Raw genomic sequence first — 24,343 nt, forward strand, 5'->3', positions numbered from 1 at the left:
ATATCAAGATGTGTCTTCCTCCTTACCACCTTCCATGCAATAACACAAAAAGAACGTTTCTCATATGATTATTTTTTGTTTATTTGGGGAACATTTCCTTCACTGTAAAAACAGACCCCCTAGAAATGAGTCAAATATTCTTAAATTGAGTATAATGTAAGAAAAAGAATCTGCCACTGGGACAAGTAGAATTATTGGAACTAGCTTGTATCTCTAGCCACTTCCAGACTGTAATGTGCCCAAAAATTAGGGAAAACAGTCAAAAAACTAGACAAAATGTAAGCAATCTATACATTTCACAAGCAGATAAGTTCTGTCACGTAAGAAATGTTGACTTAAAATTAAGCTGAATTTCTTATATTTGCACGTGTTACTGGTAATAAAAGCTCCAAGTAAACTGTAATAGGAATACAATATGTAGAATATGTAATAAAAATTAGGCTTTCTTTATATTCTTGAAAATACATTTCTACAGTGTTGTATTGTTTTACTTTTTTGCATATGACTCTAAATTCAATTTAGTAGTAATTTTAAGGCTTTTGTTGTTTTTCCTGCTGCTTCAGTGATTTTAAGGATTAATGGAACGTGTCACCGCTTCAGAGTTGTTTTCTACATCAAGCATTGATAATGAGAATCCTTTTTTGGCAACTCGTTGAACTCAAGAGGGAGAGGAAAAACAACACAGGTCACCTGATAGCCGCTGCCATGGACTTTGCCTAAATATGTGATATTGAGTTTCGTTATTTGATTATCCACTCAAAGAGAAGTCACGCTCTTCACATGTATCCTCAAATTTACACCATCGTCTTCCTCTCCTTTGCTCTCGTGACAGCCCCGCTGTCATGTGCTGCTGCTACTGCTGCTTCCAATTCCGGAGCATCAAAACCTACCAAATAGTTGGGAAATATCCAATAAATCACAAAAGAATTTTCATTCTCAGGGAGTGAAAAAAAAAAATCTTAAAAAGTATTTTAGAAGCAGTTTCAGTCGCACAAATTCCCCCGTTTGACCCCCTGAACTGATACATTCACAGAAAACAACACAACCACACATGCGTTTTGTGTTTTTCAGAAATATATTTTTATAGACGATGTCAGAGATGAAATGTCCAAAGCGTAGGTCCCAAAGAAAGATTTTTTTTTTCATCAATAGAGACAAACAACAAACAAAAAAATAACTTTTTTTTCTTTTTAAATCCATTTACATGTAAACCAAGAATTGCTCTTGAGCCACAGTGGTTTTATATGTATATATATATATATATATGTTGATATATATATATATTATATGTTTATATTTATATAAAGAACTGGCCGAGGTGGGTGTGACAATCAAACAACGTTCCCCTCGTTTTTTTTTTGTTTTTTTTAAACTGTCGCTCCTCCAGCATAAATAGTGCCTGTTTAAAAATCTTTGAAAGAGGAAGATTCTTTGGGAGAGTCTTGTGTAGCTGAGGTTTTTGCAGAGCACGTTTCTCTTCGTCAACACAGTCCTTACATGTTAAGTGCTTGCTAAAATCACTTATTGATATCCAATAAGAACAATATCAATTTTTTTTTTTTACAGTGGAGTCTTTTCCAAAACACCAGAGGAAGAAAGAAGGGAGGTTATTTTTTTTTTTGTTTTTTTTTTTTTAGTCCACCAGTGTTCTTCTTTTGTGCAATTTTTTTAATTACATAGACAAGCAGGCATGCTGACTAACAAACCATGCAAAGAGTTAAAGACAGCCCCGGAAAAAAAAGCAGTATTAAAAGTTTTCTACAAAAAAACCTCAAGTAAAAAACAAACAAACAAACAAAAAAAAGCCAAATTTAACACGTAACAAGTGGAATGTTTTCTTAGACATGATGACAAATATAAACTCATTCTTGGATTCTACAAGTTTACAAAATGATATCAACTTAGAATAAACATGATAGTCTTTAATCTGGTTTAGCCGACAGATGTGGGGGGGTTGATTTTGAAGTCGTAATATTCGGATTCGGATGGATTCAGGCAGGAAAAAGTGAAGAGGAAGACACATACACATGATAGTACAAGACATGCTTAAGAGTGAAGTATTTCTTTAAAAAATTTCCCCATCCTCAACTGCTTCGAAAAAATCCACACTCTTTTTCACGTCCACGTCTTTTTCTTTTCCTTTCCCGGCCAGGAAAACACACGTAGCTACATAAAACAGCCTCAAAAAGAACCTCTTCTTTTTCTTTTTTACTCAATCTGATGTGTTTGTCACAGTTGAAAGGTTAAGTGCATTTCACCCATGCACGAGACGTATCCATTATTAGGCAACAAAGTGATCAAAATGTCTGTTAAAAAGTCAACCGCAGCGCCGCGTCATGACCACATTTTGGGTTAAAGAACAGTGCGGGTTGAGTTAAATATGTTGCTTGGAGTAATATCATACACCCATACTGTTTTTTTGTTTTTTGCTCACAATATCATAGCTGTCATTAGTTGGAGTACATTAATAAATTTGTCCCATATACAAATCTGTATAAACAGTACACGTTATAAATACACGGCTGATGAAAAGGCTTAAGAGAGCCGTAGAAAGAAAGAAAGAAAGAAAGAAAGAAAGTGTTGCTGCTTGTTTTTGATAAATACAAGAAAGAAACATTTTGAAGTGACAGCAGCACAACATGTGTGTGTGTGTTTGTGTGAGAACGGCAGCCCTATATCTATCCAGAAAACGGATAAAAACACAGAATGGATGGATGGATGGAGGGGGGGTGCGAAAAACGTTAGAAAAATAATCTTGTATGATTACAAAATAAAAAGTGGACACGCTTAACAAACAGGTTTTTTTTGTTGTTGTTTTGGGATATTTTTAACTCGACGTGGAAACCATATATATGTGTAGATACAAACAGGCAATGCTCCATGACTGCCTCTCAAAATATATTCACTTCAATATACATGAGTAGTGTTCAGCTCACACTGGTAACCAAGGTAGTTGCCAACTGGCAAAGTGTGGGAGGTCGTAAAAAAACAAAAAAAAATATGCTTAAATTGATTTAAATAGTAAACATTGAACTGGGGTACTGGGAACCTTTTTATCAGAAAGGACCAGTACAAGAAATGTTTCCACTTTCCAGTGAAGTACAAGTTACTACTGTATATGCAAACTCATGCTTTGGCTTTTCTGACTTGGCTTTCTCTTTAAGGTGAACATTCAAACATGGCCTCTCTGCTGAAATGCATGCTTCATGACTTCAGTTAAAGGGAAGCTACATAAAAGGCTGAACCACTTTTTTTTTTTTTAAAGTTTTCAATCTAATCAGTCCGTGTTAGAACTTTGTGTTTTTCTTTTTTTGCTGCTGAAGCTGGCAACTACCTTCACGAAGCGTTGTTTTTTTTAAAAATATATCCGTCCCACAGTAAAATGTCTCGCCTGTGAGACCGTCTTCGTCCGGAGTAAACATGCTGAGAGATTGTTCGCTTTTTATTTTCATCGCCCAAACTCTCCCGTCTCCCTCCTCTGTGCACTGATTCCTCACAGAGAGAGATAGAGAGAAAAAAACATTGTTTGACTTAAGGCAATCTTTTCCTGAACAATCCTGAAAATCCAGCAGACCCTCCCCAAGGCACTCCTCTCACGCTTCTTCTTCTTCGTCATGTGACAGTCTCGCCGTCACATCTTTGTAAAAGCCTACAAAAAAATGTCAGCCAGTAAACACATCTCATAAAATATGACCTCAGATGCTGCAATGCCCTTATTTTGACAGGGGGAAAAATACAGTTGAGACAAGAGAGGAAATACCCCACCCCCGCCCCCCCAGCTGGGGACATCTGCTGTCCCAGGTGTCCACACACACACGTGTGTGCATGTGCAATGCGAGGGCAGCTGTGTAAAGCACCGTATGTTTCTGCACAGAAGTGTGATCACACTTTTTCTAAAGACGAGATCTGCTCTTAAAAATCCACTCTCGTCCGCCGCCTCGCTCACGCGGTTAGCCACTGTGGGCTAACGACGGGGGGGGGGGGTGTGTGTGAAGACTGACAGAAAAAAATGTCTCAGAGCGTGTGCCGCCAAAGCAACACCGTTATGTTTGTTAGGTTTTTTTCCCCGTCCTAATTCAGTCCTCTGTCTCCTGATTGGCTCCCCTCTCTGAGGCTGAGCCCACCCCCTCTCGGGCTGTCAGTCAAGGTGACTGACATGGTGAGTGGGGTTGTAGGGACTAAATGAAGGATTCAGTCGAGACTCGTCGCAGCTCAGAGAGGCCCGTCTCAGAAGAGGTCAATGGTAACAGTGTGACACCCTCAGGTTTCTCCGCCATTACAGTGGCTCCTCCTCTTCCATTGGCTCCTCCTCCGGCCTGAAGAGACAATAAACGCACACATAAGACGACATGCTGCTTGTCAAATGTCCTCCATCTATTATTTCTATTACTCCACGGCATTTAACACAAGTTGAGTTGGACTCCCATTGTTTTAGTCTGTTTTGCTTCTTATGTGTTTTTACTATCATTTTTTAAATGTTTTATGTGTTTATGCTTTCTATATTTACTGATTTTATTTTGTTATTTGACGTCATTCTGTACAGCACTTTGGTCCATCTCGGTTGTTTCTCAAATGTGCTCTCTATAAATAAATTTGAGTTGAGTTGAGAATTATTAAGTTCAAAAATTAAGTTTTGTTTGCAGAAGGTGCAGCAATATTGCACCATAGTCTTATTTTCCTTAAAACCTGTCGTTCGTTCAGGGAATTTCGCTCAACTAGCAACTGTTATGTTTACAGTTGAGTCTGTTTCATCATTTAAAATTGTTAAAAATTGAAAAACATTCATTCATTCATGTGGTTGTGTTAGACAATATATTCACTGCACTACACCACAGTAGTATAATATAATAGTATTCATTATAGTCAAGTAATTTGATATTTTCAATAGAGTTGGTTAGTCATTGTGTTTATTGTGTGTTTGTATGCTGCTCAATTTACACCAAAACAATACAATTTACTGCTTTTTTAGATAAAAGAGATAAAATTAAATTAAAATTTGGCCCGGCCCGCAACAACATTTTTTGTTTCTCATGTGGCCCCTTGGGGAAAATAATTACCCACCCCTGGTCGAGAGTATGACCTGTGCTTTACATGTGTGACCTTCTTGACCCTCACAGACTTCAGACTCAAACTAATCAGCCACAGTTTGCTCTGCAGCGTACGTTCAATACCTATATCTTCATCTTTCCCCCACTGTGCTCGGGGGGAAGTTTTTGGGTGCAAACTTTAACCCGCTGATCAATCGGCTTCACCTGCACTGACCTGAGGACAACAGCCATCCTGTATCAGCCCTCATTTGACAACTCCCATATTATGCATCATGTGCAGCACATCTGTGTCACATGTTTTGATTAGAATATAGCTTGATAATAACAACTATGAACCAATACAATGTATGGATTCCTTCTTCTTATCACTGCCTCTTAATATAAATCAGGTTCTCCTGCTGCTTTGTTTACCTCTGATCCATGGTGTTGGTGTTGGTGTTGGCCACAGACAGCGAGGCCATGGCGGTGACGGCCTCAGCCTCCTCCGAGTCTCCTTGTTTGGCTTCCAGCAGGGAAAGACCCAGCCGTGGTGAGTAGCGATGCACCGAGCGCCAGTACTTACCTGAGAAGAGGTAAGGTGGAAGATGGTAAAATTAAATGATTTACTTTATTCCTTTTAATGGAATTATAATCAAATCTGAGTGTGAACTCACTGTGAGTCTCTAAAACCTTCTCCAGGGAGCGGACAGCGTTGGGGTTGGGCCTCTGCTCCAGGACAGCCTTTGGCAGTGGGTCCAGCTGCACGGGACAAAAACACACACATGCATCATATATATGTAATAAACACAGACATGTTAAAGGCGGCGTTTCAAATACTCTCCACTAGGTGTCGACCCTGAACCACACACACAGTCTGACTTCATGTGTTTCCAAAATATCAATTACACATCAGTAAAAGAGGTGGTGGAGCATGAATCGGAACATGAATTACGATTCAGATCTTGCGTTACGCGACCTCTGTACCTCTTGGCCGAGCAGGGCAGCCACGCAGGCCTCAGAGGCGTCGCAGATGGCAGTGAGGTCGTGACCCCCCTCCAGAGCCAGCACCACGCGGCCGCCCGTGAGTGTCATCAGCTGCCGAGTCAGATAGCCAAAACCTGGGGACGGGTGATAAGAGAGAGGGCGGATATAAAAGTTGTACTTTGTGTAGTTAAAGATCCAGTATGTGCCATTTAGGGAGGGTTTATTGGCAGAAATTGAATATATGACCCACAAGTATGCTTGTATAAATGCTTTAAAATAAAAAATGATTTGGTTCTTGTAGCCTGAGAGTCACCTTTTTTAAAGACGGGGCCACAGAGGCCACCGTCTTGTGTCAACCTGAACAAATAAAGCAGCATTTCACATTTTGAAGCACTCAGAGACGTACATCCTTTTTGTGAAGGACACCGTACGTCCCTGACACTCAAAAAATGTTTATTATGTCCTGATTATTTGACACAGGATAAATTACCAGACAACGTTTATTACCATCTGAACAAACTGATATGGAATTATTACTTTTGTGTTGTATTACTCGAGGGCTGTAGTGATGAATCAATTATTTACCATCAATCGCCAACTGATTTTATGATAGATAATGTGTTTTTTAAATAATTCATACAAGTCTTCTGATCTTTCAGCTTCTTTAATGCGAATATGTTGCGGTTTCTTTGCTTCTTAATGTAACAAAGGTATCATTAAAACTAAATCATGATAACAAATGATAACTCGATTAACAGAAATTAAATAGTTAGTTGCATCCACATATTACACATAACATTACCTAACATTTGCTCAGTGTTCATGATTTTGTCCTTAGTATTATTCAGCAATCAGAAAACCTCTAATCACAGAAACTACGGTGGCCGTTAGGTGACATAAACAACACAAAAACCAGTATTTGATTTATCCAGCCTGTGCAATCATTCAAACGTCGCACAAAAGACAATAATTCTTAATTTACCAGTGATAACAAATGAATAAAAACATCAGCAAATAGTGTATTCAATATATGTTGATAGCTGCCCTCGAAATCCTACACGCTGCACCTTTAAAAATGTCTGTGAAGACAAATACTCCCCACACTCACATTTGGACGTCAGAGTGTAGCCCCCTAGTGGTGGAGGGTGTCCCTCCACCGCGTCAAAGCCTGAAGAGACCAGCACGATGTTGGGAGCAAACTCGTTGGCTATAGGCATCACCACTGACCTGAGAACAAGAGGTAAAGATATAAGTGTAAAAGTTATATAGTGTATAGATTACAATGTTAAAGATTATTGTCTGTTTTTATGACTCAGAGAGCATTCCCCCCAGCAGTAAGGTTCATCTAGGATGTGTGTGCATAACTTAAACTGCTCAGTTTTATTGACTACTATGAACGTTTTTCAGCTCGATTTGTCCAAATCAAATCGTTTTGCATTTTAAAAAGGTTTTGTCGGACAAAACAAGACATTACATTACACTTCTTTTGGGCTTTAGAAACCGTGACGGACATTTTTATAGCAGCAAATATTCAATCAAATACCAGGGGGAATAACAGGGTGTTTCCCTAATGAAACTCTAATCTACCGGCAGAAAACGAGAAAAGAATCAAACACAACAGCAGTCAGTGTTTTTTATGAAACAATCCATCTCCAGATTTAGTGGTTTTGAATATTTTAGGTTAAGTGTTTGCTTTATGGGCTGAAAAAAACACACAACACGTTTAAATAACCCCCCCTGGATTAAAAGATGTGTTGTTACAAAGTCGTTAAATAAAAATGTGCTGTTATGGAGTTAAAAGGTTTTTCCCCGTCACCAATCTTCAACTCCAGCTGTCAATTTGAAACGGCCTATAAAGCAGGAAGATTCAATTTACGCAGGGGTGTTTTCCACACTCTCTGCTGTTGGTATTAAAAAGAAAAGTGATATATAAAAAAGAAACTAGGCTGTGTGTGTGTGTGTGTGTGTGTGTGTGTGTGAAAGACTGAGAGTGCGTGTGACACCTGAAGGCAGCCAGGTACTCGGCGTCTCCCATGGGCGGGTCGAGGCCTCCAGTGAAGGCAACATTGACGTTGAACCCGACTCCTGGACCGCTGCCCACCTGCACACAGACACACACACACACGCGTGACTCATATGTACATCACGTCTGCCGGTTGTTAGCTGCTCTGTTTGCCTGTGAGCTACATGTAGGATGGGGGTTTGTTTTGCAGTGCAGCTCCACGTTCACTTGCTTAGTGATTACTTCCTGACATTTTAATCCATATACTCGTATTTTGTAAATCATTACACAAAATAAAAAGTCGTCTCAGGCACTTGAGTCATCAAACTACATTGGTATTTAGCGACATAGATCGAGCTCCTGTAACACAAACACACCTCATCGGGCGCCCCGCTTCCAGGAAAGAAGTTACCGTCGTCGTAGCGATGAATAGACAGGTAGAGGACGTTAGGGTCATCGTAGAATGCTTGCTGGGTGCCGTTGCCATGGTGAACGTCCTGGGGGTTAATTTTTACACAACACAAAATGAGAGGACAGAAAGAAATCCAAGCACAAACTATTCATTGCACAACACTACATGTCAGCACAAAGATGTGGACTCTCCAGAGACTGACCCAGTCCACGATGAGGATCTTGCTGATGTTGAGCCTCTGCTGCAGCAGTTTGGCTGCGATGGCGACGGAGTTGAAGTAGCAGAAACCCCTGAAACGGCAACAAACATTCACGTTTTTATCATGCACTTCAAAGACGTCGCAGTAAAGATGTATAAAAAATAAATAAAGGCGTCCTTAAAGCAGCCGGCAGAATAAAGGCACTTAGCATTTTATGGTGCAAACTAAACTCAATTATTTGTGTAATATGTGTTCCAGACAGTGGTATATGTCTATGCACAGATTAAGCGTCTCTAAGTGAGTGTGGTGACGGCTGTGGACTTACATGGGAGTGCTCTCCTCGGCGTGATGTCCAGGAGGGCGAACCACAGCGAAACCATTCTAAGAAAGAAAGAAAGAAAGAAAGACACCCATCATTCCTCAGTTGTTTCCCCCCTGCGTTTAGCGATTTAGTGGTGAACCACTGCTCGAGACGCTGTTGTCTAGCTGAAGAAAAAGTGGGGAGGACTAAATCTGAAACAACGACAGTGAGCGGCGCTAAAAGATTGAACCTCAAATAACAAAACTAAGTGGAATTTGTTCAAAGGTGTGCCACAATATAGTTAATGAATCAATACGCTGAAACTCACAATGCTATTGACTGGTTAACAGATAATGAAAACAAGTCTTGCAGTGAAAACAGTATAAATCTGTTTTACTGAGGATGTGAAAATAAAACATTTAGTTTATTCTCCTCAGAGGGGCTTCGTGAAAGAAAATGATATTTAATGATATGTCATTAAAATAAGGAAACATTTTTTCTTCCACAATCTTATTTGCGGCTGCAAACTCTGTTTATGTTTTGATCTGTTGCTCCACCCACCACCCACCCGACCAATAACGCAGCTTGTGGCACTTCTATAGAGCTCTGCTCGTTGACATCACCCAATCGGCTGAGGGCTCTCGACCCCATGGGGGTCAAACGGTGAGTTGGATGGAAGAGGAAGACCTGAGAGTACGGGTGGGCGTGTTCATGTGGAGGAGGCGGTTGTTGTTGGCCTTGAACGTGAGGAGCGGGATCTCATACATGATGTGATCTTTGATACTGTAGGGAGCCAGTGAAGTTGCTGTAGGACAGGTGATTTCCGACTAATGGAGGGGGTTCTGGTAAAGACGCGGGCACCAGTTGCAGTTTATGGATGGAACTGGCAGGATGTGAAGCAGAATAGCAGTGCTGTTGGGTGAGAGGGATGGATGTGACGCTGAAATGAAAGAGCGCTGTCGAGGATGACACCCAGACTCTTAACTCTTAACCAGTTAAGTTTTAGGAAGTTGATGGAGAGCCAGGATCTGGGAGGGTATATGCTGTACTAGATGACACAAAAAATCAGGCAATGTGTCAGACAACTTGGCTGTTTTCAAGTTGAAGATGTCAGGATACTGCAGGTCTACGAATAATGGCCTCTCCAACTGTTTCCACACTCACCAAGGGGAATAAAAAGGATCACATATATTCAAGTGTGTCAAGTTTTGCGATGTATCGCAAAATTGATATCTCCATGGATTTAAAGTGTGCAGTGAACTCTTGACAGGTTGAATCTAGCACCCATTCTTTTTTGGCAGTTCATAGAATCCGTGACACATGGTGTCCGGAGCTATGGGTTGAAGGTGCCCGCTGTTATAGAACTGAAAAAAACAAACAATTTCCCCGAAAACAAATATGCTTTTGGTAGATATTTATATTCATATATGATGATTTTACAACCTAGTTAATGTGATAATTATCCCAATATACATATCTTACATATATATCACCTTTAGAGATTACGGTTGTCTGTGGCAGCCTCATGAGTGTTTTTTTCCCCGACAATGTGGGGAAGAAGAGGATGACACCAGAGGATGTGTGTGTGGGGGGGGTTACCTTCAGCTCGCCAGTGGCCACTTTGAAAACAAGCTCCACAACAGAGCCGACGGCGAGGCGAGCCGCGCTGGACGAGTGGACCTCGTTCCATATGGTGTCGCTGTCCACCTAAGAAACACACACACACACACTTCAAAACCTGAGCCACAAATCTACAATCCACTATTTTTTTCTATAGCACATATTTCTGCACTGCAACTAGGAAGAATTATGAGATAAATTATACTAAATACTTGACTCCATAGCTGTACTTACCCCCACCCCGCCACATGGTAGCCGTACAAACATGGGAGTGATTGAACCTGGTGATCAGGAAATGAAAATAAAATTAGAGACACTTGGATAATATAAATGAGAAAATGAGCACAGCTGTATGTGTGTGTTCCAGGTATTACTTCTGTTGTGGGGACCTAAATCTTGAACATTTTACGGTGAAGAAAGATAAGGATAGGCCAGTGGTACAGTAGTTAGAGTTAGAGTACGTCTCCAGGAAATGAAATGTAAGTCAATGTATAATGTATAATATGGAGTGAGGACATTTTGGGGAAAGTGATGACATTTTGTCTGGTCCTCACAACTTTAAAGGGCTTTTTGGGGGGGTTAAGAGCTGGTTTTAGTGTTAGGAGTTAGGAAACATTTGTTTTTTTGTTTCATATGAATGTATGTATTGTTGACACATGATAATAAGTGCTTTTATAAATCAATAGAGACTCGTGCAAATGAAAAAAAATACAAAAATGACAATACACTAAAAAGAACAAGTGCTATGGAAAATAAGTAGCAAAGTTTTGTTTCAGTCCTAACTCTGTTCTTAGTACAATGTGGTGAAAGAATTTTAAATCTGAAAGTTCCACCTCATTTGGACCGGTAAGATTCTAATCTTTTAATCCAACATCTTTTTGCTGTCAATCATTGTGCCACTGACACAGCCTGAGTGAGCCTCAAGGTCCACAGTCTTCAGATTATAAATCCCACGTCTACAAAAATGCACATCATTTTGAAACAATGTAGAATATAGTGTGTTTTTTAGTCTGTCCAATGTACAGATTATTCAATTATTCAATTACGTACCCTATACCAGACCGGAGCTCCCACATCAGCAGCATTACCTGTTAGTGCTGTACTTTATGGACCTGAAAGTGTGCATTTTGTTTGTTGTTTCTCACTCACACAGAATTTAGTTTTCATGAGGCTATCGTTTAGTTGTGATGGTTACGGTTAAGGTAAAGGGCTAGGGAATGCATTCTGTCTGCAGTAAGTATGCGTGTGTGTGTGTGTGTGCTTACAATCAAGTTTCTGTCGGAGAGGATTGGTTCCATATAGTAGGACGTGAGCTTCAGAGTGAACCGTCTGCAGCTCCTCCAGAGTGGCTTTCCTCCCACGGATACACTGCACACACACAAAAACACACATGGTTTTACATCCACGTCATAGACATTTTATTTTGTGTATGTTTTGGCGTGGAGACGTCGTACCTCACACTGCGCTCTGAGTCCAGTCTCCTGCAGCCGCGACCAAATGCTCTGGATCCTCCCGGCGTGCTCCGGGTGACTGTTGGTGTTTCCACACATACACTGATGTTTCTGCATCAACGAGTCGTACACCAAACCTGAGACAAACACACACACACACACACACACTCGTGTTAGGTGTTATTTACTTATTTGTAACATCTGTATTTCATTTACTTTGAAAAGCATCTTACACTGCAAACATTGATTTTCAAGAAAGTAAAATAAGCTTGTCAAGCAAGTTCAGCACAAAACCAAATGATCTAAATTTAAGAAAGAAAAATCTTTCTGAGGTACACGTTCTCATAATCAGCTTAGGTAAGTAAAGGAAGACTCCTTTTAATTTAACATTTCTTACATGAGAGAATTTTGTTGCTTGTTATTAGAGCTGCAACTAACGATTATTTTCATATTCGATTAATCTGTCAATTATTTTATTATTATAATCGTTTGGTCCATAAAATGTGAGCAAATGTTGATCAGTGTTTGTCAAACCTTGAAATGATGATGTCCAAAAACCAAAATGATTCAGTTAATAATTTCTTTGTAATATGGAGCAAATAAACTAGAAAATATTCACATTTATGAAGCTCAAACACTCAGAAATCCTGTTTTAATCATGAAAAAAGCTTCACACATGAATCGATTATCAAAATAGTTGACAATTAACTTAGTAATCGATGTTAAAAGGCTATTACGGTCTGACTTTTCAGCCCAGTGCATTAGGGGGAAATTGTCATATTTGGAGACAAAAACTTCTCAAATATTGTAAATTATAGGTCACTAAATGGCAGACCACAAGTCCAGAACCAGATTCTGTCATATGACAAAGAAATCATTGTTAATTTCCAGGTTTTTTTCCAGGAAATTCATGACAATTCAGTAAAAAATTGATGAGCACTTTTAGGATACACAGACAGAAATGAGGGAAGGAAAAAAAGACTGATGAATCTGTAAGAAAAGTAATTTTAAGTTAACGAAAAGGAAACCAAATGCCCAATTTTCTTACTAAAACAAGAAAATAGGGGGAAAAAACTATGAGCAAAGGACAGTGACGCCAACCTGTGGTGAATCGAGGTTTGATGGTAGGTTCAGGAGCTGGCACACTGATTGGAAAAGAGGAAGCCGAGGCTGGAGAGGACTGAGCCCGCGACAGGGGACGGTGTCCGGGGAAGGATATCGACAAGCCAGCAGCCTCCATGGAGGCCTGATAGTTTCTGAGCTGGTGAATCCGCTGCTGCTCTAGCAAAAAAGCCTGCTACTCTTGCCCGCCCACACACACACACGCACACACACGCACACACACACACATACACACACAAAATAAAAAATAAATAAAAATAAGGTAAAACATAAATAAACAAGATGAATCCTCCGGCTGTCAGGAGAAGTTGTTTTGTGGTGCATCAAAAAAAAGTGGATGCATTAGAGGACTAAAGTGAAGAAAAATTAATTTGACATGTTTTATATTGCTACTGCAACATATGGCCAAAAGATGGCAGCCAAGACAAATGATGCCGTTTCAGTTTCTCCCGGCATTCAATCACGGGGAGGCCCTGGAGGCGCTGAGCAACATTTTTACAGCCCAAATTACATTTATGTGTCTGTTTTTGTTTTGAGGTTTCACATCCCCGGGTCTTCCCCAGGAACATCTACAACACATTAGTGCCAAACACAGTTAAAATCAATTCTCTGAGACTTCATATTGATTCTCTCTGCCGATGTTGTTGTACGGCTGTAAACTAGGGCAGATGTCTCACTCTTTAATATTTCTCCTTTGATTCTGCTGCCAGTCCTCTACCTGTCTGAAGAGCAGCTCCTGCTCCGCCTGCCTCTCCCTGTGCTGCTGCTGCTGCTGCATTGCCTCTTCCTGCAGCTCCTGCGGGTCGAGTGGCTCCTGCTTGATGGTGACCCCGGGCGGCAGAGCCCCCACGTCTTGGTGCTCCCTCAGCTCCTCCTCTGTCTCCTCGGGGTGGCTCTGGTGCTGACGACCCACGGGTGACTCGCTGGGCTTGGCCATCATCTGCGGGAGACGGGGGAGAGAGAATGATTTATTTCATAATCAAACAGCAGGATGTGACAAATCCCTTTTCCACTGTGTCAGACAAACGGTCTCTTTCTCTGAATCAAACTCACTGGCAGAGTCACTCTTTTCTCTGGAGCATTCTTCTTTTAACAAGCTTAATTTAGATGACTGAGTCAGATTGGTGTCTTGCTCGTCTCAAAACCTATCCGCTCTAATTGAATGTGAGTGGCCGCTCTGCCGACTGTACTCCGGGGCAAAATGTGTCTTGTTGAAGAGAGAGACATTCCCAACGCCCCGTTGTGCCACTTTTCATCGACTCATTCTGGGGGCCTGCTGTTAACCAGAGTAGTGATTCAATTGTCTATTCATTCACTGTCACTGACGTGAACAATTCAAAGTGCCATGAGCGGCGCGCGGACTGACACGTCCTTGTGTGATTGTGATGGGAAGACGAAGAGAACAGCGACAAAGACGAGTCTCAGGGGTAGGCTCCATCAGGTGAGTAGGAGGGTCTGTGTGTATAGATGAGTATGTGTGTGTGTGTGTGTGTGTTTCCCAGAGCTGTAAGCCTCAGGGTCTGCTGGCTCCATGCCAGGGGACAACACTGACGTCAAAGCCCTTAAATCAACCCCCTCCGCTATACATCCAAACAAACTTCTCCCCCACTGACCCCTTTTTTTTTTTGTACCTCTTCTCTCGACCCCGCCGCCCTCCTCTGCTCTGCTCTACTTTCCCACAATCCTCCTCTTTCACTTCCTTATCCATCACAAAAGCAGTGGGTGTGTGTTGAGTCGTCACAGAAAAAAGAAGTTATTAGCTTTACCAATGGGTCATTGATAAAATTAAAAGGCAAAATCCCAACCAAACATTCATATAAATGACAAGAGAAAAAGAAGCATAGAATTTGTTTTGCACTTAGCTCATTAAAGGGCAGTTCTGCAATTGGAGGACAATTTACAGATCATTGATGATACTTATTTTCTATTCAAAAATCATCAATAATTAAATGGTCTGTATTTATATAACACCAGGTACTATGCTAGTGGAAACACTACTTAAACTGTGCCGCGGCCAGGCGAGTATAGCCGGTGGAAATACGGCATTAGCTGAGTCATGTTGTGGGCCGTGTCTTTCATCGTCAAGGGAGAGGAACCATATTTGTTATGCAGTTGGATTATTATTATGTCTTTGAGATAGCTTGAAATGGCTAGCACTAATGTGTTGTTAACAGCTTCATCGCTTAGAAAGCGGTGTCAAACTAGTGGCCCGTGGGCCACATGCAAGCGAGGTGACAGGATATCGACATTCGGTTTTAGTTATCACAATATTAAATGCATTACATTCAACATTAAATTACATACATATAAGCTCGTTTGGTGTTTTAATTACAGTTGTTGATGCTATTATATAGATATAGATAGATATATTTATCTGTTTCTGATATTAATAGATTCATTTTGCATCATAAACATGTTATTATTGTGAAGTAACCAGATTAGACACTCTTTGGCCCCCAGGTCAATTGAGATTGACAAGGTCTAAAATGAATAAAATGGAATAAGTGGTACCGTGCCATCCCTAGTCAATACTGGCCCTGAAAAAACAATATTGGTCGACCATTATTAAGGTGTTCAAGGCAAAGAAAAGGAGGAGGCAGTTATGAAACGCTCATTATGGGTGCCAAACAGCTGTAAAACATCACAGAAAAAGAGAAAAACAGAGATTTTCATTTAGTTCCTGACAGAATTCCTGCAGAATCTGTCCTTGATGTGCCAGAGGCTTTTATAGAGATGTTTGTGTGAAAAGCTGCCACTTGAGAGCTCAATAACATATGGCAAGAGTGTGAGAGAGAGTAGAGCAGAGGAGGCGGGGTGTTGGAGGAGGAGGAGGAGGAGGAAGAGAGGAAATCCCTTGTTTCAACCACCCACCTCTCCTCCAGCGAGTACTCTGCCTCGAAAAGGTAAAGCCACTGAGAGCAGCGGCTCCTGGCTTCCTCCCTGACCATAAAAGGCAAAGGCTTCCGCTTTGTTGCCATGGCAGCATCACAGTTACCTTACAGCCCATGGCGACCGTCTCCGCCATAGAGAAATGGATGGAAACACACACACACACACACACGCTGCTATACATGTTAACCCATACCTGCCTCCGCCTACTCACAAACAAAAATACTACAGAGGGAGAAGAAGAGAGAGGAAGAAAATGACTGGATAAAATAAAAGGACACACACACACACACACTCTACAACTACAGCAACAACACATTACTGGCTGTGTGAGTGGCTGCCGCCTACACAAACAACTACACTACAGCTCCTGTGTCGACCCACTGTGGCTCTTATATGGCCCATTTAATTATCAGTTCATTTGAATGAAACTTCAGATCTGTGGCCTCTTCCATCTAATGGCTAATAACATGTTATATAACAATGAAAATTAGAACAAAAAAAACAAGATAAATCATAATTCAATATGAGTTACAGTAAACTATTATTTTCATAGTTTATGGAGGAGAACATGATCTGCCAGACAGGAGGTGTAGAGGAAGACCAAAAAGAAGGTTTATGGATGTAGTGAAAGAGGACATGAAGTTAGTTGGTGTGAGAGAGGAGGATACAGAGAACAGGGTTAGATGGAGGAGGTTGATTCGCTGTGGCGACCCCTGAAGGGAGCAGCCAAAAGGAAAAGAAGAAGATGGAGGAGAACATGATCCTGTTCACACTGGATTTTGACGCCGATTCTGAGTGACTCAGCTTCTGGTCTGAACACTTCAAAATCAGTCCCTGATTCGTCCTCAGAAAATGCGATTCCTGAGTACAAGCTACTATGTTTCCATCATGGTATCATGGTACGGTTCGGTCTAGTACAGTATGGTGTGGTTTGGAATGATAAAGCCCTGGGATATACTTGCATTTCGACTGAGAACAGTATTTTTACCTGGTAGGTGTGTATGTACCGTGACGCAGTACCGGTGGGACGACAACATCGGACTCGACACAGCAGACAACAACACAACAGTCAGTAATGAAGGACGTCCAGCAGCTCTTTTTTTCCGGCTCGGTTCATGGCTGTTTGTCTCAACAAGACGTCAACCACATCTTACCATACCAATTTACTCTGGTACCCCAAAGGAAGGGTGCCATAAAATGGAACTGTTGGGGCTGGTTTGCGAATGGAAAAATGGAACCATTCCACTCAGTGGAAACGCGGATAAAGACGTTGCTTTTATTGGGGGGCCAGATACAATCTCATGTCGTCACCCTTTTTAATGCCGGGAGTGAACATCTTAACTATGACTACATGCAATAGAATCACTGAAGACGAATATTAGGTATGAAAGTGGTTAAATTCAAGTGAGGTTGTCCTTCCTCCTGGCTATGATCATAACATCATCCTCCTCACCTTGTTGAGGTGGAGCTGCTGCTGCTGGAACTGCTGCTTGTGCTTCTCCAGGAACTGCTGGTGCTGCTGCTGGACGACCAGCTGCTGCAGAGCCAGCGCCTGGGCGTGAGCCTGCGCAGCGCTCCCCTGGGGCAGCGGGGCCGACTGGGTCCTCCCCAGGGGCCGGTGCTGCCGCTGCAGCTTCACCATGGAAGTGGCCGACGACATGGACAGGCCGCTGACACCTGTGAGAAGAACAGGGCAGTCTTTCACAAAACACAAGAAGACAGAGGCTCTAGTCTGGCTGTTAAAGTGTCTGGAGAAGACGAACACTGAAGCACTGCTGCAGTCATGACACGGTCCATGTGATTCATGTTGTTTGTTCAGTTGTATTTCCCAGCTGTATTATCACACTCCCTTCAGTACTTTACGGTAATAACACTGTGTGTTGTTCTTGGGATTTTGGAACATGTTTCTACCTGTACCTACCTATGTATATATATATATATATATATATATATATATATATATATATATATATATATATATATATACTATATGTTGCTGAATTTTCCGTGATTTGAAAACAGTGGCAAAATTTTGAATCATTCAAATTTGGCAAGGTGGTTAGACACACATTTTTTCTGTGGGGTGACAAAGTAAGGGTTGTGTCGACATGCAGTCAGCAAATCCACACATGGTGTTGTTGGGTTGTGTTAGACCTAAGATTATTTAGCAGATGTATTTGTGAACCAAATGACATCAAACATCTGTGCTGACAAACTGCGATTCTTCAGTTACGATGATATGGAAAGACAAGGGAAAAAAAGGAACACCTTCAGCCTTTTACAGCAATTCCATCGAGATGAGGAAAGACTGGAGAGGCTTTACTGTGCAAACATCAGAGAAAAATGATTACCTGAGAAACTTGTGAAAAGCCTATTGATGCAAACCACGCGATGAAGTGACGCTATAGAGAGTCATAAGGAACTCAGGGATGATATGAAACGGCAAAGTTTGTTGATATAAAGAGGATTTTTTTTGAAGGCTAAAAAAACATGATTTTTTTTTTGGTCTGAGATTAGATTTAATTTCCCTCTGCTCTGTGCTGATGTCCTGTGCATGGGCGTGCAACGCACACGTCCTTGTCTGCGAGAGTTTTGTGTGTGTGGATGCGTTCGTGTTTGCGTCACTGCCGGGCGGGGACACTGCCTGTGCCCCACGGACGACAACAGCAGCAATGTCACAGTCAGCGAAATGAGCTGATGGGAAAGGGCACACAACGCAGCTATGTCACACTCACACATCGCATACACTGACATATGAAAGGAGCTCATTAGTTTGAGCTAATGAATGGACGACTGTCAGTGTGAGGGGACCACGGATATATGTGTAATAAAAGCTATAGTATAGAAATACATCCATATTTAAGACATTGTAAAGAAAGTTAACATACTGATATATCACATGGGAATATCACAGCTCAACACTGCTTTCCTCTACAGTTTTGGCATTCACCCATTCACTCACATTTTCACACAGAACATCCATGTGCAGCACATTTGCTATCACACATCTTTTATGCCCTTTCACATGCTGGCGGCACAGCCATCAAGAGAAACGTAGCGTTAAGTGTCTTGCCCCAAGGACACCCACAATCTTCCAGTTGAAAGACAACTCAATCTACCACTGATCCATTGCTTGCATGTATTTTTTAACCTTTTAAAATGTGTTAATAATATGATATGTTTTTCCAGTTATTAACTTAAATTCTACAAAAAAACTAAGTGCCGCCACTTATTGAGCTGTCGATGAGCGTTACTCCTCTCACCTGTCACCAGGGGGCTCTGTGCCGGGCTCTGCTCCATGAGCACCATGTGTTGGAGGAGCGGACTGTGAACGCTATGTCCACCTGTTCCCGCTCCCACTTCAGCCAGGTAGGGAGTCAACTGGCCACCGGAGAGGAAGGGAGGGCTGAGGGAGAGGGCCGGCTGCAGACCTCCATCCTGCTGGGCCGAGGTCACCTGGAGGGATTACAGGCTGATTAGAACTACATTCTCAGAGGTAATACCCCGCAAAAAAAAAAAAAAAAAAAAAATCACAATTAAATAGATGCATAGTCAATCTGTGAGCAGCTTGGCAGTTACGTTGGAAGCAGCAGTGGCTGTGGCAGTGGCGGGCAGCCCCAGGGTGATGTTGGGTAAGGATGGTGAAGTGTAGAGGGACAGCTGGTTAACGGAGCTCCGCTCAGCGCCGCTGCTCAGCCTTTGGGCCAGAGATGCCTGGGAAGAGCATTTAAATGATTTATCCAAGTTTGCATCATGAAAAATCTCTACAGGCAAACAACACACTATACATCCACACATGGGGCAAGGGAGAGCTGCATTTGCACCCTGCTGGCGGTTTCAGTCCCGACAGCCACAGACCTCCTCCACACTGCCTGAGTGCCCATAATGGCCGCCACAAATAGTATCTTGGCTCTTTTCCTCCTCGACAGACCCATCATCAGAACATCCCTCATTCAGAGCCCTTAATGTTCAGGTTGCTAAGATTTAAGAGCTACCAGGAAGCCCCTGTAGTCACGCATACACATTAAAGAGCAAAGCTACTCTGGCAGCAAACGGATACATCATTTATTTATGGTTAAGTTATGCTGTTATGTGGAATGTATACTTTCACAGTTATGATGGCGTGTCTGTGGGAGCGATTCATAACCTTTATCTGAAGCTAAAAATTAAAAAATAAATAGTTTTTCAAAATAATTTCAGGTTCTGCAGAACAAATAAATTAGTATTGCTTGATACTAAAATGTTTCTATGTAGTAAAAGTAATTTTAGATGAAGTTTGGGGGGGGGGTTATCTTAAGAATATGCCAAACACTGGAATTTGTAAACCACTCACTCTCCCATAACAAATCCCATAAAGAAAACCAGCAGTTTTGCATCATGGCTCACAGGAGTTGTTGATACACTACTGCCTCCATCAATAAGTTCAAATGTGTTATTGTGTACAGTAGTTGAAATCCTTTGCTCAGTTTAAGCCTAATTGACACAAACAGCAGCAGTAGAGCTGCAGCTCCTGTGTCCCTGTGAGCTAAAAATGCAGATTTTCCCTATGGACTTCAGTGTGGGAGGGCGAGCAATTTACAAATTTTAGTTTCCAGTCAGAGAACGCTGCCTACAGTGAGATTAAGTGGCGGATATATTCTTTAGATATACAGTACTTTGCATAGATTGGCAGTGAACCTTTTTTTTAATTGGCTAAAATCTGCATTTCCTCTGTTGGTGATAACTATTGTTTATAAGAATACACCTAAAGTTTGTGTGTGTGTGTGTGTTACCTCCGTGTTGTTAGACATCGACATGGTGATGCCGTTTTCATTGGGGATGTTGTTGGAGCTGTTATTTGGGGAGCTAGGTCCTGATCCTGGGGCACTGTTACACGCAGTGTCTGAAACACACAAACAAACACAAATGAAATACACACACCTACGACTGAGATAAAAACCTGCTGTACGAAAAGCCATGTGTTTGTGTCTCTTACCTGCCATGTCGAGGGAGCGTTTCTTGGCCGTGGTGATGGGGCTGTCTCGACGTCGCAGCAGCGGACTGCTCCTCCGCTCGCTTACCTTCTGCTTCAGCCGCGAGCGCAGCTTCAGGTTGGGCTCCGAGGCTGAAAGGAGGACGGAGAAAGAAAGAGATAAAATAACTCAATATCACTCAGTAAACAAATACAAAAAACAACGTGTAAGTTGAGAAGACTAAAATGAGTGTCTTAGTGTACAAAAGTAATCTCAGTTGACTTGTTACACTTTTAGAAGCCTGGTGCGTCCTGGCATTTCCTCGTTTCCCACCCAGTGTGCCATTCATGGCACCGTTCATGGGTTATTTTTTCCACATATGCACCATCTGGTGTTTGAGTGACCATAAAGTTTTCTTTGTGGAATTTCTTATGGCAAATGGTGTATTTATATAGCACTTTTCTAGTCATGAAGAACACCATTGCCATTCACCCGTTCACACCCATTCACACATTCAAGCAGTGCATCAATGTGCAGTGCATTTTAAATTACACATCTTACATACACATTCACACTCTGCCAAAACAACCATTAGGAGCCCCAGTGTCTTTCAAGTCAAGAGTCTGTTACATTAAATTAGTTCACACTTTGCTGATTTAGTCCATCAGTGATCACATGATTCTCTGCGCGACAGACGGAGGAAACAGCAGCGTTGTGCTGCGTGTTAAATCAGTCTGCAGCTGCATCAGTTACGACACAAAGAAGGGCCCACAAAAAGTTTCAGAAGCGGATTCTTGGTGCGACAAATTATTATGACTGAATTTCTTTCCTATTATTATTATTGTTATTCTGAAGGCTTCTGCAAACATTTTGCTCATCCTTTCGTGATAAAAATGAAACAATCTCTTTCTCTGAAAGACGATGACAAATTAAAACGCACACATTGTGTTTTCCTCAATGTGAAATGAAAATTACAAGATATTTTGTCCACAAAACAATGTGACGCGCGTCCTTTTCTGAGTCAAATTGTTAATCTTTTGAAATAAAACTTGAAAGCTTCTCACTGTGGTGTCAGGTTACATGTTGCATCATGTTTGTAGTGCTATTTGTGTAGTTCAGTATCCTCTTGCAGTGTCTTCTTTTTCACCATCTGTCTTGAGGAAGCCAGAATGTTTGCCACACTTCTTATTTGAAAATAAATATATTTGTAAACCACACAAATTCCAGAAAGAAAGCTGTTGATCCACTGTGTTATTTTATGACTACAGTGTTTGAAATCCTGTGCTCAGATTTACCTTAATGACCCAAACTTTCAAAACCAATAGCAGAGGCAGCATACAAATAATGTTCATCAAGGTTCAGCACTGCAGCATAAGTCCCGATCCATCATCTTGTGTCTGGTTATCAGTTGTATTTATAATGAAGTGGTTCTTGTTCCAGCTGTTGAACTGCCGTGCTTGCACATTAAAGCTCATCCATCTCCTCTGTTTCTACTCTTTTTGAAAGGCTGAATCTTCTGTTAGGGTGTAATGGAAGCGACAGCTGTGTAGCTTTGGGCAAATCAATCCAAAGGGTGGGAGAGTTACGTTAGCGCCAGTCTCGCAGGCCTCTCAGCGTCAACGGCTGTGTGTGTGTGCGTGCACATCGATCTGTTACGAAACCAGTTCTGTAGACAAACTGCTACAAGCTGCTATTCATTTACCGTCTCCTATTTAGATGCCCCTTTTGAACAGGACAAATTCTGATCCATTTTCCCAAAAACTTTGCGGTTACAAAGCAATTAGCTCCAATTTGGGAGCCATGTCTGATTGCCAAATGGCATTTCGGTCTTTTGTGTTCGCTGTCACAGACTTGTGAATAGAGACAGGGAGAAGGGAACGGCATGTCACCTTGGCTCCACCAACGAAGGCTAATGCTCTGTTTACTCTGCCCTGCCAATCAACAGCCTGAGGTGATTTCACTATTCATTATCCAATAGTTAATCATCAAAAGGGGAGCTTAATCCACAACTCACCATGATTATGACACAATCAGACTCTCTTTTATGTGAAAGCTGAAAGAATGATAAAGAAAAGACACCCCCCCCCCCCCCCCCCCCCAAACACCCCCCCAGGCCAAACATACATATAAAAATAATTAATTTTTCAGAGACATTCATCAAAAAACGTACTTATTCCCATCAAGTGTCAGGTAAAAATAAATGTGTGGAAACGAGTAAAGTGTGAACCATGAGGTGTGAAGGTACAGTATCACATAGTGGGAGGGAGAGCTCGGTCCAGATGGAGGCAAACTAGTTCACGTTTTGCAGAGCCAATTTATTTTCTACTCATGGTTTCTGACACTAAACAACTAAAACTCAAGTATTTTCCAAAAGAAAGGCTACAAAAACAGCATTTTCCTCCCATAAAATCTGTTACAACCACATAACTAGCAATGCTAACATTATACTTAAGCTATAACACCAACTTTCCCTCTTTTTCCTCTGTTACTTATTATTACTTATTATTAACCCCGGTAATAAGACAGGAGCTCCATTTAATCACAATTATGTGTCTGCTGACAAAATATACCATCTAAAGCTGATTTTAAAGAGTGATATTGGGTTTTTTTTAGTATCCACCTCAAAATCAATAAGTAAAAGTTGAAGGTGGGTACACGCTCAATCATATACAATGAAGTGTTTTCAACAGATCTGATTCAAGACAATTGACAAGAATCATGTGTGGTTTTTACAAAGCCATCCGGAGCCGGACACAACTTTGTGTGTTTTACTGTTAACTTCAGAAGCTCCATATGAATGAAAACCACTTTCAGAGATATTAAATATTTAAATTTTTTAAGTCAATGCACAGAATTTTAGCGTTGACCGGGCTGGGCAGTGCAAAGAGTTGGTGTCATTTGAGTTTTTGCGTCCTTCCCTAAAGTTGAACAATTTCTATTTTGCCAGAAACTTTTTATACATTTTATCTTCAGAGACAATATAAAAAAAAAGAAAAGAAAAAGCTTGGAGGGAAGTCAGTCTATCGCCACTCTCATGGTAAAAAATAGCACAAAAAAATTTAATGACTGCGGTGTGACTTAACATCATTCTTTATATTAAAAGTAAACAAAGTATAAAGTATAGACTACAGAGAGACCGGAGCACATACAGTCACACATGATATCCATGCACAAATGGGGCATTGTTGTCCTGTTAAAATGGGCCTCACTCAGAATTGAGGTGAAAGGCTGTGTAGTCAGTGAATGAAATCCTGTATTCAGACAGCCGCATGCTGCTGCTGTCTATTCACGGACGAGCAGCGCAATCTGGTTACCAACCAAATGCCATGTACTGTACAGTAACAGTCTGCCTGTGAGCCATTGTATCCATGTGAGGGACAG

At 41.4% G+C, this 24,343-nt stretch overlaps 1 protein-coding gene across 4 annotated transcripts in view; it reads right to left on the reverse strand.

Annotated features, from left to right (window-relative positions):
- Positions 1-1,071: 1,071 nt before the first annotated feature.
- The window catches only part of LOC131449546 (histone deacetylase 4-like), a 69,721-nt gene continuing 46,449 nt past the window's right edge, over positions 1,072-24,343 (reverse strand). For all 4 annotated transcript variants that reach the window (XM_058622138.1, XM_058622139.1, XM_058622136.1 and 1 more), the window contains 20 exons: positions 20,986-21,114; positions 20,783-20,892; positions 19,590-19,724; positions 19,274-19,466; positions 17,464-17,687; positions 13,837-14,058; positions 13,098-13,293; positions 12,000-12,133; positions 11,811-11,913; positions 10,780-10,826; positions 10,525-10,632; positions 8,950-9,005; positions 8,628-8,715; positions 8,391-8,510; positions 8,015-8,112; positions 7,120-7,238; positions 6,012-6,145; positions 5,702-5,786; positions 5,460-5,610; positions 1,072-4,316 (listed from right to left, as the gene is read on the reverse strand). In XM_058622138.1, the coding sequence (XP_058478121.1) occupies positions 4,277-4,316; positions 5,460-5,610; positions 5,702-5,786; positions 6,012-6,145; positions 7,120-7,238; positions 8,015-8,112; positions 8,391-8,510; positions 8,628-8,715; positions 8,950-9,005; positions 10,525-10,632; positions 10,780-10,826; positions 11,811-11,913; positions 12,000-12,133; positions 13,098-13,293; positions 13,837-14,058; positions 17,464-17,687; positions 19,274-19,466; positions 19,590-19,724; positions 20,783-20,892; positions 20,986-21,114 (2,492 nt within the window). In that variant the 3' untranslated portion in view covers positions 1,072-4,276. The remainder of the gene's footprint in view (positions 4,317-5,459; positions 5,611-5,701; positions 5,787-6,011; positions 6,146-7,119; positions 7,239-8,014; positions 8,113-8,390; positions 8,511-8,627; positions 8,716-8,949; positions 9,006-10,524; positions 10,633-10,779; positions 10,827-11,810; positions 11,914-11,999; positions 12,134-13,097; positions 13,294-13,836; positions 14,059-17,463; positions 17,688-19,273; positions 19,467-19,589; positions 19,725-20,782; positions 20,893-20,985; positions 21,115-24,343) is intronic.

This window comes from Solea solea, chromosome 2 (assembly GCF_958295425.1).
Source record: "Solea solea chromosome 2, fSolSol10.1, whole genome shotgun sequence".
Classification (NCBI taxonomy): Eukaryota; Metazoa; Chordata; class Actinopteri; order Pleuronectiformes; family Soleidae; genus Solea; species Solea solea.